A 15,237-nucleotide genomic window follows, 5' to 3' on the forward strand; every position below is an offset into this window, starting at 1 on the left:
TTGTAATTTCAGAACATAGTAGAGTCTTAATATGAACTTAGGAAAATGGAAGAGTTTGATCCACACCATAAAAATTTAACTGCAGAAAATTGCCTTCTGTTGAACTTGATCCAAACCCACCAAGAAATTGTGTACAAATCATCCATTTCATGATGTTGCTACTATTCCATCGTTAATTATCAGGGAGTTGAAAGTATGCAGTTCCTACATATACCGTATTGTCTCTAATAAACGTGTTGTATTTTTCTTAAGGAGATTGACATTATATGCAGATTAATGTATGACCAGACATGTAATTTATGAAAAGTGTGAGAAGGGGGCGTTTATTAGAGGGGGAGCGTTTATCAGAGACAATACAGTACCTATACAGAAAAGAATAAATTCCTGCATTTTATTTTCATGGCAGCTGCGTTGAATGTGAAAAGTGTGAAAATTAACGCCCTTTTACAGTAGTTAGATATTACACACTTACTTCTGGTCCATCATTTCCAGGTTCACCCTGTGGGCCTGGAGTGCCTGGTTCTCCTGGAGGTGCCTCGCCCTAACAACAAAGAAATAATACAAATCAGTCAAGTGGCTTTATGATATGTCTAACTGTAACCTACTTTTTTCCCCACTGAAAAAAAGTAAACACTTTCAAAATGGTATTGTATTATTTTTTCACATAAAACATTTTAAGGCTGGGAGCCATTATTTAATTGCTGTCATGGACCTGGTTTACACAGAGAAGTTGACATCGATTGTGACATCAAATTCATATTGCAACCAAGGATTAGCATAAAGTATTTGTTGATAGAGTGTTTACACATTAGACCACTTCAAACCATGTTCAAAACTTTTACGTCATCACTTGCTCATGCTTCCAATAACCATTAAGAGATCTGGAATGAGTGTTTAGAGCGTTTCAACAGTATTTTTTGTGGGACATGAGAGCACATCAGACATATCGAATTGCATTCTGAATCGAAGAATGTCTTTCTGATATCAAATAATTTTCATTTTTTGAAATTCACGATATAATACAAATTTTATGACAAATTATTAAAATTTGATATTTTTCACATTTTGATATATAACAGTCCTCGAAGTAAATTTTATAAATCTAATGACATATTCTTAGTGTATGTAGCTAGGAGGAAAAGCCGACAATCAATTGAAAATTTTGACCTTTCATATTGAATATATGGATTTTTTTGGTGTTTTGGGGAAAAAAATCCATATCTTCAATCGAAAGGTCAAAATTTTCAATTGATCGTCGGCTTTTCATCCCACCTACATACACTTTAAGTATAAATCATCAGATTTATAAAGTTTACTTTCGAAAGCACTGTTAAATATCAAAATATCAATTTTAATCATTTGCCATAAAATGTGTATTACATTGCGAATTTCAAAAATCAAAATTATTTGATATCAGAAGGACATTCTTCGTATTCAGAATGCAATTTGATATGTCTGATGTGCTCTAATGTCCCACAATAAATACTGTCCAAACGCTCATACCCCACCCTTAAGAGCTCGACTTCTAATTGCATGTTTGTTTACACTACAAAAGTCGAGTTTATAATTGAGTTTGAATTCAACAAAAGTTGCTCTAGGTATACTTCTGAAGTCGAGTTCAAAACGCAGCGACCCTGTTTATCCACAATTGAAGTAGAGTTCAAATTCAGTCGACTTAAGTCGACTTCAGGCTCTGTGTAAACGGAGTCATGGTGCTGCTACATGACATGACCATGCTTAAAATACCCAGATCACAGTACAATATTTAAACGTTTTTATCATCGAGGTACTTTCCAGAAAGTATGCAATTAGAGAATAAAGGTATTGTTTTTAGCCGCTGGAGTGCATCTATCGTCTCATACATGTATAACACTGGCAACATCATTATTTTAAGTAAAACAACGAGGTGTAGCCGAGTTGTTTTACGCCAAAAAATAATGATGTCGCGTGTTATATGAGACGATACATGCACGACAGCAGCTAAAAACAATACCTTTATTCTCATTCTTAAACATTTCAAAGAAAATAAATGTATTAATCATAAGTATGCCAAATTTTAATCAAATTAAATCCTACATTTTACAAGGAATTACCTAGGGCTTAGAATCGATCAGTCCTATTGTTGCTATGCACATTCCGATTGGCTCAAATAGCACATACAAGTATCGCGTCGACACGCACGCGCTAAGGTGTGTGATGTCGTGTCATATCACACAGGTAAGAACCAATAAGATTGCAAGAACATTCTCAAGTGTTTAAGAATATACAATATACATGGATCTGATCAACCATGAGCATCAAGCCTTGACCATTTACTACTAGTACTTATGTTACGTATGTTTAAGGGATGAGCCTATAGGAATAACGACCAAACAAAGAAATTCTTGTTTATGCCGTAATATTGTAGTCTTTCAACCCTTTCACAACTTCAGCTGTGTAACTTACACAAATTCCCGCTAAAAAGTGGTTCTTTTAATTTTAGAAAATACATTAATAATCGCATTGGACTTTTCGTACTGATCGCATTATATAGTGACCACCAGCCTATAATGTTCTAATCACACTATAGACTGGGATTACATGTGACGCCATTGCCAGGCAATTGGTCTCTATTGTTCCTTGCCCGGAAATATGCCCACGCAGTCAGGGACCGTGCTTTTAAAACGCCCGCCAGATCACAATAAGGCCATTGAACTGTGTAGTGGCCATACGTACTTGTTGAAGTATAACGGTAGCACGTTCCCTTACCGACTCATTATTAATGTGTGGAAAGGGGTCAGGGACGGTATTCTGATCATTCTAATCCTTTATTTTGAGGTCAATAGATAAAAGAAAGGCCTTGAACACAGGTGCGAAGTTGTAGATAATATTTAATCATCAAAGCTGCTGGCATAAGAAATTTAGAGGAGGCAGCGCTTATTATTTCTTGTAAACACAATCTAATGTGGTACTCACTACATGTAGAAAGCCGGGCGAGTCTGCAAATTAGTGCATGAAGCTAGTAAAGATATAGCTTCATGTTCAGTTTAATCAATTAAAATACTATGGCAGGAAAAAAAAAAAAATCGCGAGGCATTCTTTCTTGTTATGGACGACAAGTATTATTTTTTATATTATTATGACAAAATCCAGTCCCTTCTCAATTGAATAGGCTCCGAGATTAGACTTTCCTTTCCAAAAATAAATTATATGGCCTAGAGGACATGATATAGGCCTAATCTAAACCCATATTCGATATCCAGAAACCTTCACAGTCCGAAAGGCGTTTGCACTCGATCGCATTAAACTAGACAAAGTTCGCTAAACTGAGGCCTGCTTCAATTGCCAACCTTTATCGAGGGGCGAGTTTGAGGTTTCATAGTCATCTATTACCTATACCATTTTTCACCCCGATGTGGCAGTGATGTCAACGCGTTGTGAACAGCTGTTTCGCTCTCGCATCTATGCGGTGTCTTTAAGCGCGTGCGCAGGGCATAGGAAAAATATTTCCTGTCTGGGAACTTAAACTATGTTGCTTTAAATTTTCTTTGAAATTCGCGAGCGCCTTGCCGCTCGCCCTTAACGGTCCAGGGGCTCAAAAGCTTAAGAAACTCATGGATTTTAGACTTTTTAAAGTAAGAAATCACCATGAGAGCCCCCCCCCCCCCCGCCGGGGTCGAGCCCAGGTGATTTTAGCAGATTTAGCACCCCAAAAGAGGCCATTCGTGACATAAAAAATGCATATATCTACGTTAAAAGTAATTCTTGACCTGTTTCAGACGTTTTTGAAAAAAATGCTTCCTTCATCCTAAAAAAGTGGTTTTAAATGTTCAGTTTCCTATACTTTTGTACATGAGAGGCATTCTTCAAAGTTTTTTCTTTGCCTAATAACATGGCCTACATGGCTGAAATTGATATATTTAATGCACAATATAAAAACGATGATTCATAAAATTTTTGACACCCACCTCAAGTTCAGGTATGTGGGAGGGGGCCCCCATGTGTGTGTGGGGGGTACTAATGTGCATGAAGAATGCATTGTAAAGAGTAATGTGTAAAATATGCTACATTTTATGCTCTACATTACAACAATGAACAAGAGTTGAGTGTTGGACTTCCCCGATCTTCAGAATTATCTTGTGGGATTCATTTCCGACATGGTCAACTAATTATAGCATAAATTTTAATAACATGTTTTTCCTGGCCTTACACAAATTTGTATATTCCAATTGGCATTGATTTTTAGGGTTTGTGCGTGCACTGAACTTGGGAGTATAATTTAGACTAGATATATGATTTGCATGTTCAGTGAAATTTGTGGGTGTGTAGGAAAACATTTCAAAAAAACTTAGAAAAAAAAAAAAAAGATTTTTTTTTTTTTTCCAATTTTTTTTTTCTGTGACCTCCAATTTTTCTGGGAACGGCACGTCCGCGTTACCGCCGATTTCGAGGGCCTGCGCGTGCGTATGTACACCAGCGCCATCGAACTCCAGCGAGTGATGCTGCGCCTAATAAAATTCGTATAATGCCCCCAGCATACTTTCCTGCCGCTTGCAGCTGCGGCAGCGGCAGAGCGCTTCAACCAATGACAAGCCTTGATTGTGTCCGATTGTCTGCAATGCGTGTGCGCCACGCCGCTCATTGCAAGCGGCAGGGTAGTATGAAACCAGCTTTTTACTGACGTGACCCCGGATGTGACGTCACTGTCACATCAGGGTGAAATGGTATTGAACAACGAAAACCAGCCAAATTTGTCATAAGTTTGAACAGCCATTAGAAAAACCGTGAATATAGTGTCAGAAAGTCTTACACATCTTAGTATAACCTTGTCTTACACATCTTAGTATAACCTTGTCGTTAGTGTGATACTGAATGCAGCGCCATATTTGGAATATATTCGTACACGGTGTGGGCAAATAGTTGGTCAAATGTAGGCTAAGTAGGCCTAAATCATGAAAATCGCTTAATCTGAATAATACCAACCAGTAACGGACATTGAGACAACGCTACTTGAGAGGTTTGAGGTAAGTAAACCTTTTCCTTGTTATAAAAAACAAGGAAAAGGCACATTTTTATCACAACGCGATATTTAAAAAAAAGTACATTTTGAGAGGGCCTACGCTGGTTCTTTTGATTCTAGTTTAAAATCTGTTCATCACATGCAGTCCGATTTGGTATCTATGGTTTCATCAAAGTCTTGAGAACTAATTTGGATGGTATGTTGGTTAACAAAAACGATACTGTTAAAAATAGCGGTATTTATGCAAGCGACGTATCTATTGTGTAAAATGCATTGAAAATTGTCGGCTAAAGAGGGCATAAATTAAAATCGCGAAGAGTAATAGCAACAATAACTATCTACATTCCAAGCGGAAACGCTTTTCAAAAACATACCACCTTTTTTGGGCAACCGCTGAAACCGAAATATGAAATTCCAGGCCATCTGTAAAAAAAGTGCGTGAGCAGAAATGACCATGAACTTGGGTCACCGAAACAAGTGTTTATATTGGTGTCAGGCCTTTCATAGTGATACAACAATTAGCCCCCAATAATGGCTTTCATTTGAACCGTTATTTGTTAAACTGCGATTTTTACTTTTTGAGAAATCAATGAATGTATCAAAAAACTTTTCGAAAGTCTATTTAAAATGGCCTAACCCGTTAAGGTAATACACTATTTTAAAGTGTTGCGATTTGGTAGTTCACAACATCTTGCGAATGGTAGTCAGCTTCGCAAAATTGCATCGCTCATTTCCTTCTGAGTGTAGAAGAATTCAAATATCACAGAAATGCTTTTATAGGTCCTGTGGTTCTTGAGTTATGTTGTAATGAGGGCTGAAACAACAACACTTTTGTAAAATGTACATAACTCATTAACAACAATAAATTAAGCAAGTTTTCAAAGTATATGATTTGTAGAATGAACTTTTGAAAACACCAAAGTGTTATTTTTCAATAATATATTGATTTAGACAATAAAAAATTTTTTTTGGCTGCTTCGACCAACAATACCGCATGTACCCTTAAGTTGCAAAAAACTGATCATACATCTTTAGAATTTATTGCAAGTAATAGATTGCTTACCTTTTCACCTTTTGGACCTTTTTTGCTTTTATTTGGTTTTCCCTTTGCTCCTTTTTCTCCCTTTTCTCCCTGTGGAGCATCTCCTTGAGGACCTATATCTCCTTTTTCACCCTGAAACAAAAACAGTCAAGTAGCAAATAGTCACAACAATCTTGTTGCGGTAATGGGACAGGTCGTGCATATTTTGTTTTAGAAGGCAATTTTACCGGAATTAGTTATTTTTATTTGAGAATACAGCAAGTTTTTTCTCCCTTTTCTCCCTGTGGAGCATCTCCTTGAGGACCTATATCTCCTTTTTCACCCTGAAACAAAAAACAGTCAAGTAGCAAATAGTCACAGCAATCTTCTTGCGGTGATGGGACAGGTCGTGCATATTTCGTTTTGGAAGGCAATTTTACCAGAATTATTTAGTTTTATTTGAGAATACAGCAAGTTTTTAAACAAATAATAAACGATTACTTTTCATTAAGATTACTTATACATTTTGTTTACAAGCAATATAAAAATCAATAAATTGTATGAAAATCCATCTATAATTTTCCTAAAACTTACAATTTTCATATCTAACCCACTCACTCTGCACTGATTTGACAATAAACTGGGAGCAACAGGCAGCAAAACACTATCCAGTACTGACCTTCTGGTTCAACCCTGACACCCTACTAATCATTATGATCTTACCTTGACATTTTCCGATTCTTGCGGTCCTCGTTCTCCTTTAGGTCCTTGTGGTCCTATGATTCTTAATAGCAGAACCCATACGCAGCCAAACACTATCCAATAATGACATGCTTTAACCCTTACACATTATTGATGAATATGATTTGGTGGTCCTTGTTTTCCCTTCACTATCCAATAATGACCTTCTGTTCAGCCCTGATGAATATAATTTGAACCTTGGCTGCTGTCGGTGCTGGTGGTCATTGTTCTCCTTCAGGTCCTAGTGCTTCAATGAGATCATCAGGAGGGTCCAGCAGCAAGTCACTATCCAAAACTGCTTCAACCCTTACACGTTACTGATAACTATGATCTTACCTTGGCAGTGTTTGTTGCTGATGGTTCTCATTCTCCTTTAGGTCCTGGTGGTCCTCAGGTCATTGAAGTTCAGTGAAACCATCAGGAGGGTCCAGCAGCAAAACGCTATCCAAAACTGAGCTTCTGTTTCAACCCTCACACTAAATGACGACTATGATCTTACCTTGGCAGTGTCTGGTGCTGGTGGCCCTTGTTCTCCTTCAGGTCCTGGTGGCCCTATGGGATCATCAGGAGGTTCCATGCAGCAAAACACAATCCAAAACTGACCTTCTGCTTCAACACTTACACCTATGAATTTACAGTATGGTACTGGTGGTCCTCATTCTCCTTTAGGTCCTGGTGGCCCTATGGGATCATCAGGAGGCCCATGCAGCAAAACACTATCCAATACTGTGGTTTTGCTTCAAACCTTGTATCTAATGATGGCTATGATGTTACTTTGGATGTTTCAGATTGAAACGAACTAAGTCCATGCTCACTCTTCAGATTTCACCTGATTATATTATGATTATTACCATATCAGTTTTATTTGATAGTGGTCCTTGTTTTCCTTATTGTCCTTGTGGTCCTGTGAGACCAAAAGGGACAGGTATTAAAACACTATCCAAAACTGACCTTCTGGTTCAACTCTTACATCTTACTGATGACTATGATCTTACTTTGGCAGTGTCTGGTGCTGGTGGTCCTCATTCTCCTTTAGGTCCTGGTGGTCCTATGGGATCATCAGGAGGCCCCATGCAGCAAAACACTATCCAATACTGACCTTCTGCTTCAACACTTACACCTTAATACTGATGACTATCATCTTACCTTGAGAGTGTCTGGTGCTGGTGGTCCTTGTTCTCCTTTAGGTCCTGGAGGTCCGGGTGGACCAGGAGGACCAGGTGGTAAGACCCCACCTGGTGTGTCATCTGCTTCACCTGGAGGTCCTGGCTGACCCTTTTCACCCTACATAGATTAAACAAACAAAATAAGCATAATATTGTAATGGGCTATTACAATTAAAATCCATACACTGCCTATATGGAAGACATGACCTTAATCTGCCATATACGTCTAGCCCTTTTCTATTCACAGATTATCCATTGTATTTCTTTTGTTTAAGGTTCACTGCCCCAACCATTACCTAGAGTAATGGAGGTGGCTAGCTGCCCAGAGACCATTATCAACACAATAGCTCAAGATAACGGTCTCGGGCTGCGAGCTAAACAAAAGGAATACCATGGACATTCTAGAAACACTATGGAAAGGATCACAACATACATGTAGAATCTGAGTTAGTTACTAGTCTCAGGTAGACTTACGAAACAAATGCATTTACAGCTCGATTTAAATGCAAATGTTACATGGCAAGAGAAAATTATAGCGGGCTACTGCAGTCTGTATAACATTAACAGTAATATTTTATGTAACACCACTGGTGCTCAATTAATAAACATAGTTAAATTTATGCAGATTAAAATTTAATTAGCATAACGAGGTAATACTCATAAATGAAAAGTAACCGTTTCGTTGAATGTATACTCAGTACATGTATATAAACTTGCCATTAGTTTCTAAAAGGGAATCTGTCTTTATCCTTGCCCAACCCAAAAACGGTCCATGCTAATTAGCTACTAGGCAAGAACCCCCGGGATACTACCCGACGAGGGGAGCTTTGCAACTAACCTCAGGGCGACGTGACTTCATAAGGGCAATGTCGGGGATTATAGGACACAATCGATGGGGAGAGATGAGGTCCGACCAGGTCCGACCGCGTCTCCTACACAGGTTACGCTCCCTGTGGAGGGGTGGAACCAAACTGGCTGATGTGGAGACTAAGCCAGTTTGCGCCGGTCTGATACTGCCTTTGACCATGCGCAGATATGGCTGGTCAGGAAGATATTTAATATCCCGAATTTATAATATGCCTACCAGTTCCATCTATAACCGATTTGCTAGAGAATATTTGTTACCATGTTTAATAAATTTGTATTAATCGTATAATAAAATGTGGCCAAATGTATATTTGTGTACATAGTGTGTGGATCCACTCTTCTACTTAACTTGGCTACTAAGCATGTCGGGAAGGATATGGCGGTATGCTGACCTGGGTCAATATGTTCTGGGCAGATGAGGTCCGACCAATTGCCTACGACCTTGTGTGCGATCATGTGTAACAGGCAATTCCCGATAATAATAGAGGTTCCCTGCTAACCTGCGGTACTCATTACAAGTCAAGAGGCTGGGGGTGCAAAGCCTTACTGTGACCTACCCATAATGGGGAGCACCATTGGACACTACGTTACTAGGTGGTTCAAATATCTGGTTACTCACATTTTTCTAAGATATAAATTTCATGGTGTTGAAACAGATCGTAACTCTTTGCATTATTTATTAATCATTTGAATAACAATGGTCACGGGGTGAATACACTCCAGCGGATTAAGGGGGTACTACACCCCTCGATAAATTTGTGTCTGTTTTTGCATTTTTCTCAAAAACTAATAACACAGTCGTAACAAAAGTTACATATGTTATAGGGGCAAGGAATCCAATTATTACACACAAATTTCATTGACCCAAGCCAAGCGGCTCGTTATTTATGATAAGAAATAAGGTACCGCTAAGATGTACCTTATTTCCGACCATATATACTGAACCGCTTGTCTTGAGTCACTGAAATTTCGGTGTAGTAATTTGGTTCCTTGCCCCAATAATATACATAACTTTTGTTACCAATGTGTTATTATTTTTTGAGAAAAAATGCAAAAATAGTCACAAATTTACCACAGGGGTGTAGTACCCCTTAATAACCTACCAAAACCACTTCAAATACAGATGTAAATTGAGATCAATAACTATTATTGATTTGATAATGCTGGTGTTTGAGGTGCTAGTGTTTTTAATTCAAGAAACTAAAGTTTGGCATTAAACTTATTTTTAAAAAATTATATATACATATTTTGATGCAAACAATTTTATTTTGCTCGCCGTATATGTAAGATAAACGGTTCAAAACAGACCATTACCAGAAATAATGGGCGTGTTGTTCATGACTGGCTCAATGTTAGTTGCCCATTATTTCTGGTAATGTTAGTTGGTTTGAGGTTTCGACCCCTATCAGGGTCTCAACCTCAAACCAACTAACATCTCACCAGTCATGAACAACACGCCCATTATTTCTGGTAATGGTCTGTTTCTCACCCTTTATCTACTACATACAAGGAGTGTGAATTTTAAATGGGGCTTAACTGAATGGGTGACTCCATTTGAAACCTACACCTGTGTGTGGGAGATAAAGGTCATGCCTTTCATAGGGGGTGTATGGATTGCAACTGGAATATCCCAATGCAACAAATTATATTTTAAGACTACTTATGATCTCATACCATCAAATAGAAATATGTGATGCGATCAAGCAAAATCAGTCGAAACTCGGAAATATTGATTTTGAGATATAGTCATACAAAGGAAATATTTCCATATCCTTGGAACTGGATGTTCAATTTCAAAGGGGTTTTCTGCCAAATCCAGATTTGTAAATGCTTTTTACTGTCCTATAAGAAACAGAAAATTTAATATTTCCGAGTTCTGACTGATTTTGCTTGATCACATCACATATGGTTGAGTATCCTTAAAGCAATAAAATCAGTAAAATTTGTACATGCACCAAATTTAAAGCAAACATAAAATCACATTTAATACCAGAAGAACATTATTTTACACAAAAACATTATTTTCCCTGAGGTTTCCACTGGTATAAAATATAAATAAAAAATATAATAATGTGCAATTTGCATAAAAAATGTTTTTTTATTTCCCCCACAAGTGTTCGATTTACAATTTTTTCCCTACCTGTACTGGTGCATGCAGCCCATTATTTGACACAAAAACATTATTTTCCCAGAGGTTTCCGATGGTATAAAAATCTCAACCTTTTCCTAGGAAAAGGGTAAGGGGGCGAGGCTGTGGATCACAAAATGCTCCTTTAAATTTGAATTCCAATAAATTTCCTACAGCAAACAGTGTCTTAGGCAAGCTTACCTTTGCACCACGTTCCCCCTGATCTCCAACAAAGCCTGGTCTCCCTGGATATCCATCATATCCATATGGTCCAATTAATCCTTGAAAACCTATTAAACCACGATTACCCTGTGACCAACAAGAATGCAATATTAATATTACACTATAATCATGATAAGGCCAAAAAAATAAAGATTGTTTGCTGTCCTCCACCGACCAACCCTAATCTGAAAAAACTGGAAAACAGGTTTTTGTTTGTTTTACTGTACAAATGAATACGGATTCTAACTTAGGAGATTCCAGAAAAAGTGTTTTTTTTCTTTCAACATTTTTAATATCCTGAAAAGTTTTTTTACAGTTTCTACACACTTCTAAACTGTTTTAAACATGAATGAAGTGGTATACAGTAGAGAAATATCCCAATTCACAACTATTTTGGCTATTTATTAAGCTAATTAAAGGCATACAGTCATGTTTTGGCTATGACCTTTAAATTTTTTTATCCCGACCGACCTACCCAATTCTGAAAAAATTGTGGAGGACAAGTAAACAATCTTTTTTTGTTTGGCCTTATTATTGGATTTAATCAAACTGGAATCTTCTGGATGGTACAATACTTCAATAAAATCTTTAAAAGTTAAACATAAACAAAATACAACTAGAGCACAAGTTTTTGAACACATGCTATGTCTTCATCAAAGGTATGTTATGTATGAAAACATAGAAATACTAAAGGCCATTATATCTGTGAATGTTACCTATTAAACCCAGGGGGTTTGGGTTCCCCAAAAGTCCACTTTTAGGGGTTCGAGTTCATAAATGCAAGCAGATGATATCATATTTCGACAAAATTTTCAAATATTAAACATTTATAAAAACAGCTTAAATCTTAGTATCTGCCATCTTGCTACCAAAACAAGGTTCTCTCTGCAAGCGCATGCGTAAAAAGTGCATTTTTGTTTCTCGCGCTTTTCTAGCAACACGCCAGAAGGCTTGTGCAAGCGTACGCGGTAATGCGTTTGACAGGCGTATGCGTGTGCGTATACACAAGCATCGCACACTTTGCGTGTAGAATCTCGTTTTGAGATGACCGTATATAAGACACCGCATACGCAAGTGTGTTTTTCTCCATCAATAATGATTGTGTTAAAATATTATTATATTACGATGTGTCTGCTCAATATTGATGGCATACTACAATCATGTCATCACTTACGACAGATGAAAATTTCTATCATTGAGCCATTTTCTACATTTTCTTGTTGTATCATGTTTACTTAATGAACCAATTTATCAACATTATGAATAATGACAAAATTACCATGGTGTGTTGATGATCAAAAACTTATGTGTCCTAATTGGGAAATTATGATAAAATCACCAAAAAAAACTTGTGTGGACTAGGTCTTAGATAAAATATATGAGACACCATACCGTGGATAATAAGTAATGGTGTGTTAGCAAACTCAAAAATAGTACAAATAGCATGATCGTACACAAAAGAAAGTTTGCATGTAAAAGGCAAAAAGTTGAGCACTTTGTGTACGCTCATATAGCGATGTCGCCAGGTCCCTATGGAAGACATGACCTTAATTTCTCACAGAGGGGTGTAGATTTCAAATGGAATCACCAATTCAGGTAATGGCATTTGAAATTCACACTCCCTGTGCAGAAGATTAAGGTTGTGTCTTTCATAGGGGGTGTATGGATTTCAACTGGAATAGCCCTTTGCCTTCTTTGGCTTAGTTGGATTAGATTTGTGTCACATATACCATTCATAAAACCCCAACCTTTTCTCCTTTCTCTCCACGGAATCCTTTAGCGCCATCTGTACCATTATATCCTGGTTCGCTGAATCCAGGATCTCCTATGCCACCTGGGTAACCTTCATCACCCTGAAAATAAAACAAAAAAATGAAACAAAATATTTTAATAGTTATTTCAGATTACTTGCTGAAAGTTTTGCATTCTAACAAAACTTGCACAAGTTTGTAAGTATAATAATATTCATCTTCATATGTTTCAACATACTTATTTGGTGGAAGAGTACCACCTTAAAATTTGTTCTGCTCATAATAGGCAAAAATTATTTGGTTTTCGATACTTTGTGTGTCAACAGAGTCCCAACTCATGCTCGTGGAAATTCACTTAAACATGCGCCAGTAACGCATTACGCAATGCACAACAAATATATGTGCTGTGCCCAAATGCATTCTATATCAATACATGCATGAACAAACGAATAAAGAAATGAATGAATAAATGATGTGAATGAATGAACGAATGAATGAATGCACAAACACACAAATAAACACATACACAAGAAACAAACAAATGAAACAGGTGGGTGGATTTATGGACAGATGGAAAAAAGGAATGAAAAGAATATAATATTGAAACTGGGAAAACTTACATATCGTCCTTCTTTTCCTTTAGGTCCTTGTGGTCCCTGTTCTCCTTGTGGTCCTTCTGGACCTGGGTCTCCTTTTTCTCCTTTAGCACCGCGTCTACCTCTCAGTCCCTACCTCCAAGAAAAATAGTACAACATGACTACCACAACAAAATAATGTTATGGGCTCAATGAATGGTTCTTAATACAGCAAATAAAAAAATAGGTGTTTGGCTACTTTTACTGGTAAAAAGCTGAAAATTCTCAAAGGCACTCATTTTCAAGGGTAGCCTGCAGTGAGCATACGGCAGGTCACTACCTACTGAAGAATGCTTTGAAATAGAGGGGCACTAATGCTGGTTTCATACTTTCCTGCCACTTGCCGCTTTGAAGATGATTTTGCTTCACTGCGAAGTCGCACACACACAGAAACGCTAGCAGTGACCAGTGGCAAGCAGATATATCGATCACTCCACCGCTTTGCTGGGAGTTGAATTCATCAAGTCAACTCGGAGCAGTGCTGCTCTCACGTATGAGAAAAAAATATGATTTTGGGCTTTCAGAGTCATGCTCCTGCCGCTCAGCGGTGTGCCGCTCCGCTTGCAGACAAGTACTAGCGGCATGATGAAGTGTCACGCCGCTCAGCGGCAAGAGGCAGAAAGTATGAAACCAGCATTAGGCAAAGTCTAAGGGCAATGGTCTCTCGTAGATCATGAAATATTGGTAACTCGTAAGTTGAAAAGAAAAACTACACAGAATCATGTGACAGCGTACAATAAACAGAGTATGTACGTTGGCAAGTGCAAAGGGACCTTGCTGATAATTGTGCGGAATGTTTGACTACTAACCACTCTGCCTTTTGGACCAAGAACTCCTGGGTAACCTAGTCTACCAGACTTTCCATCTTCTCCTGCTCTTCCAGTTTCTCCTGTTAATCCTTTTGTTCCCTTGTAGCCCTAATAAAATGTAAGATTGAAATCAATTGATATAAATGTTATGTAAGGCCAAACAAAAAAAAAGGTTTGTCTCAAAGCTCACAAGTGGTTTGAAAACAAATGCGAAATGCGATAATTTTTTTTTTTTTTTTTATTCCCGACTTTTTTATGGTATTTTGAGAAAAAAAGTCTGATTTTCGCAGATTTTTTCTGGAAAAAACTTTAAAATTTTTTTTTGAAATAAAAAATTTCCGCATTTCATTTTTGTCAAATCGTGTGATTTTACAAATGCGCGCGCGAAGCTTTGAGACAAACCTTCTTTTTTTTTTTTTTGCCTAACTGGTTCCAGTTTCCAACTTCAGGCAAATTCCATTATGCACAGTGGTTGGGTTGGGTTATTGGGCTATTTCAGATGAAATCCATACACCCCTTATGGAAGACATGTTCTTAATCTAACACACAGGGAGTGTAGATTTCAAATGGGGTCACTCATTCAGGTAACCCCATTTGAAATTCACACTCCTTGCATGGAAGAATAAGGTCATGTCATCCATAGGGCGTATGGATATCAACTGGAGTAGCCAACTTTTTTCTACAATCATGAGAACTTGAGAAAAATGAACACATAATACTTGTTTTGTCAGTTTAATTTGTACAGGCCTGAAATCAATTGTAAAATTGATATTTGTCAGTTTACTTTGCATATTGTTGTGTGGATCTGAATTCAATTGTAAAATTGACACAATACATGTTTATCAGTTACGAGATTTTTATGTTACACTGGTCCACATTATGTGACACTTCATGCGAC

At 37.5% G+C, this 15,237-nt stretch overlaps 1 protein-coding gene across 1 annotated transcript in view; it reads right to left on the minus strand.

Annotated features, from left to right (window-relative positions):
* Positions 1–15,237, minus strand: part of LOC140166021 (uncharacterized) — a 120,779-nt gene that overhangs the window by 14,890 nt on the left and 90,652 nt on the right. Inside the window, exons 34-40 of the mRNA XM_072189394.1 lie at positions 14,340–14,447; positions 13,516–13,623; positions 12,893–12,997; positions 11,124–11,231; positions 7,908–8,045; positions 6,063–6,173; positions 473–541 (exon numbers count right to left, since the gene is read on the minus strand). Of these exons, the coding sequence (XP_072045495.1) occupies positions 473–541; positions 6,063–6,173; positions 7,908–8,045; positions 11,124–11,231; positions 12,893–12,997; positions 13,516–13,623; positions 14,340–14,447 (747 nt within the window). The remainder of the gene's footprint in view (positions 1–472; positions 542–6,062; positions 6,174–7,907; positions 8,046–11,123; positions 11,232–12,892; positions 12,998–13,515; positions 13,624–14,339; positions 14,448–15,237) is intronic.

This window comes from Amphiura filiformis, chromosome 12 (assembly GCF_039555335.1).
Source record: "Amphiura filiformis chromosome 12, Afil_fr2py, whole genome shotgun sequence".
Taxonomy (NCBI): Eukaryota; Metazoa; Echinodermata; class Ophiuroidea; order Amphilepidida; family Amphiuridae; genus Amphiura; species Amphiura filiformis.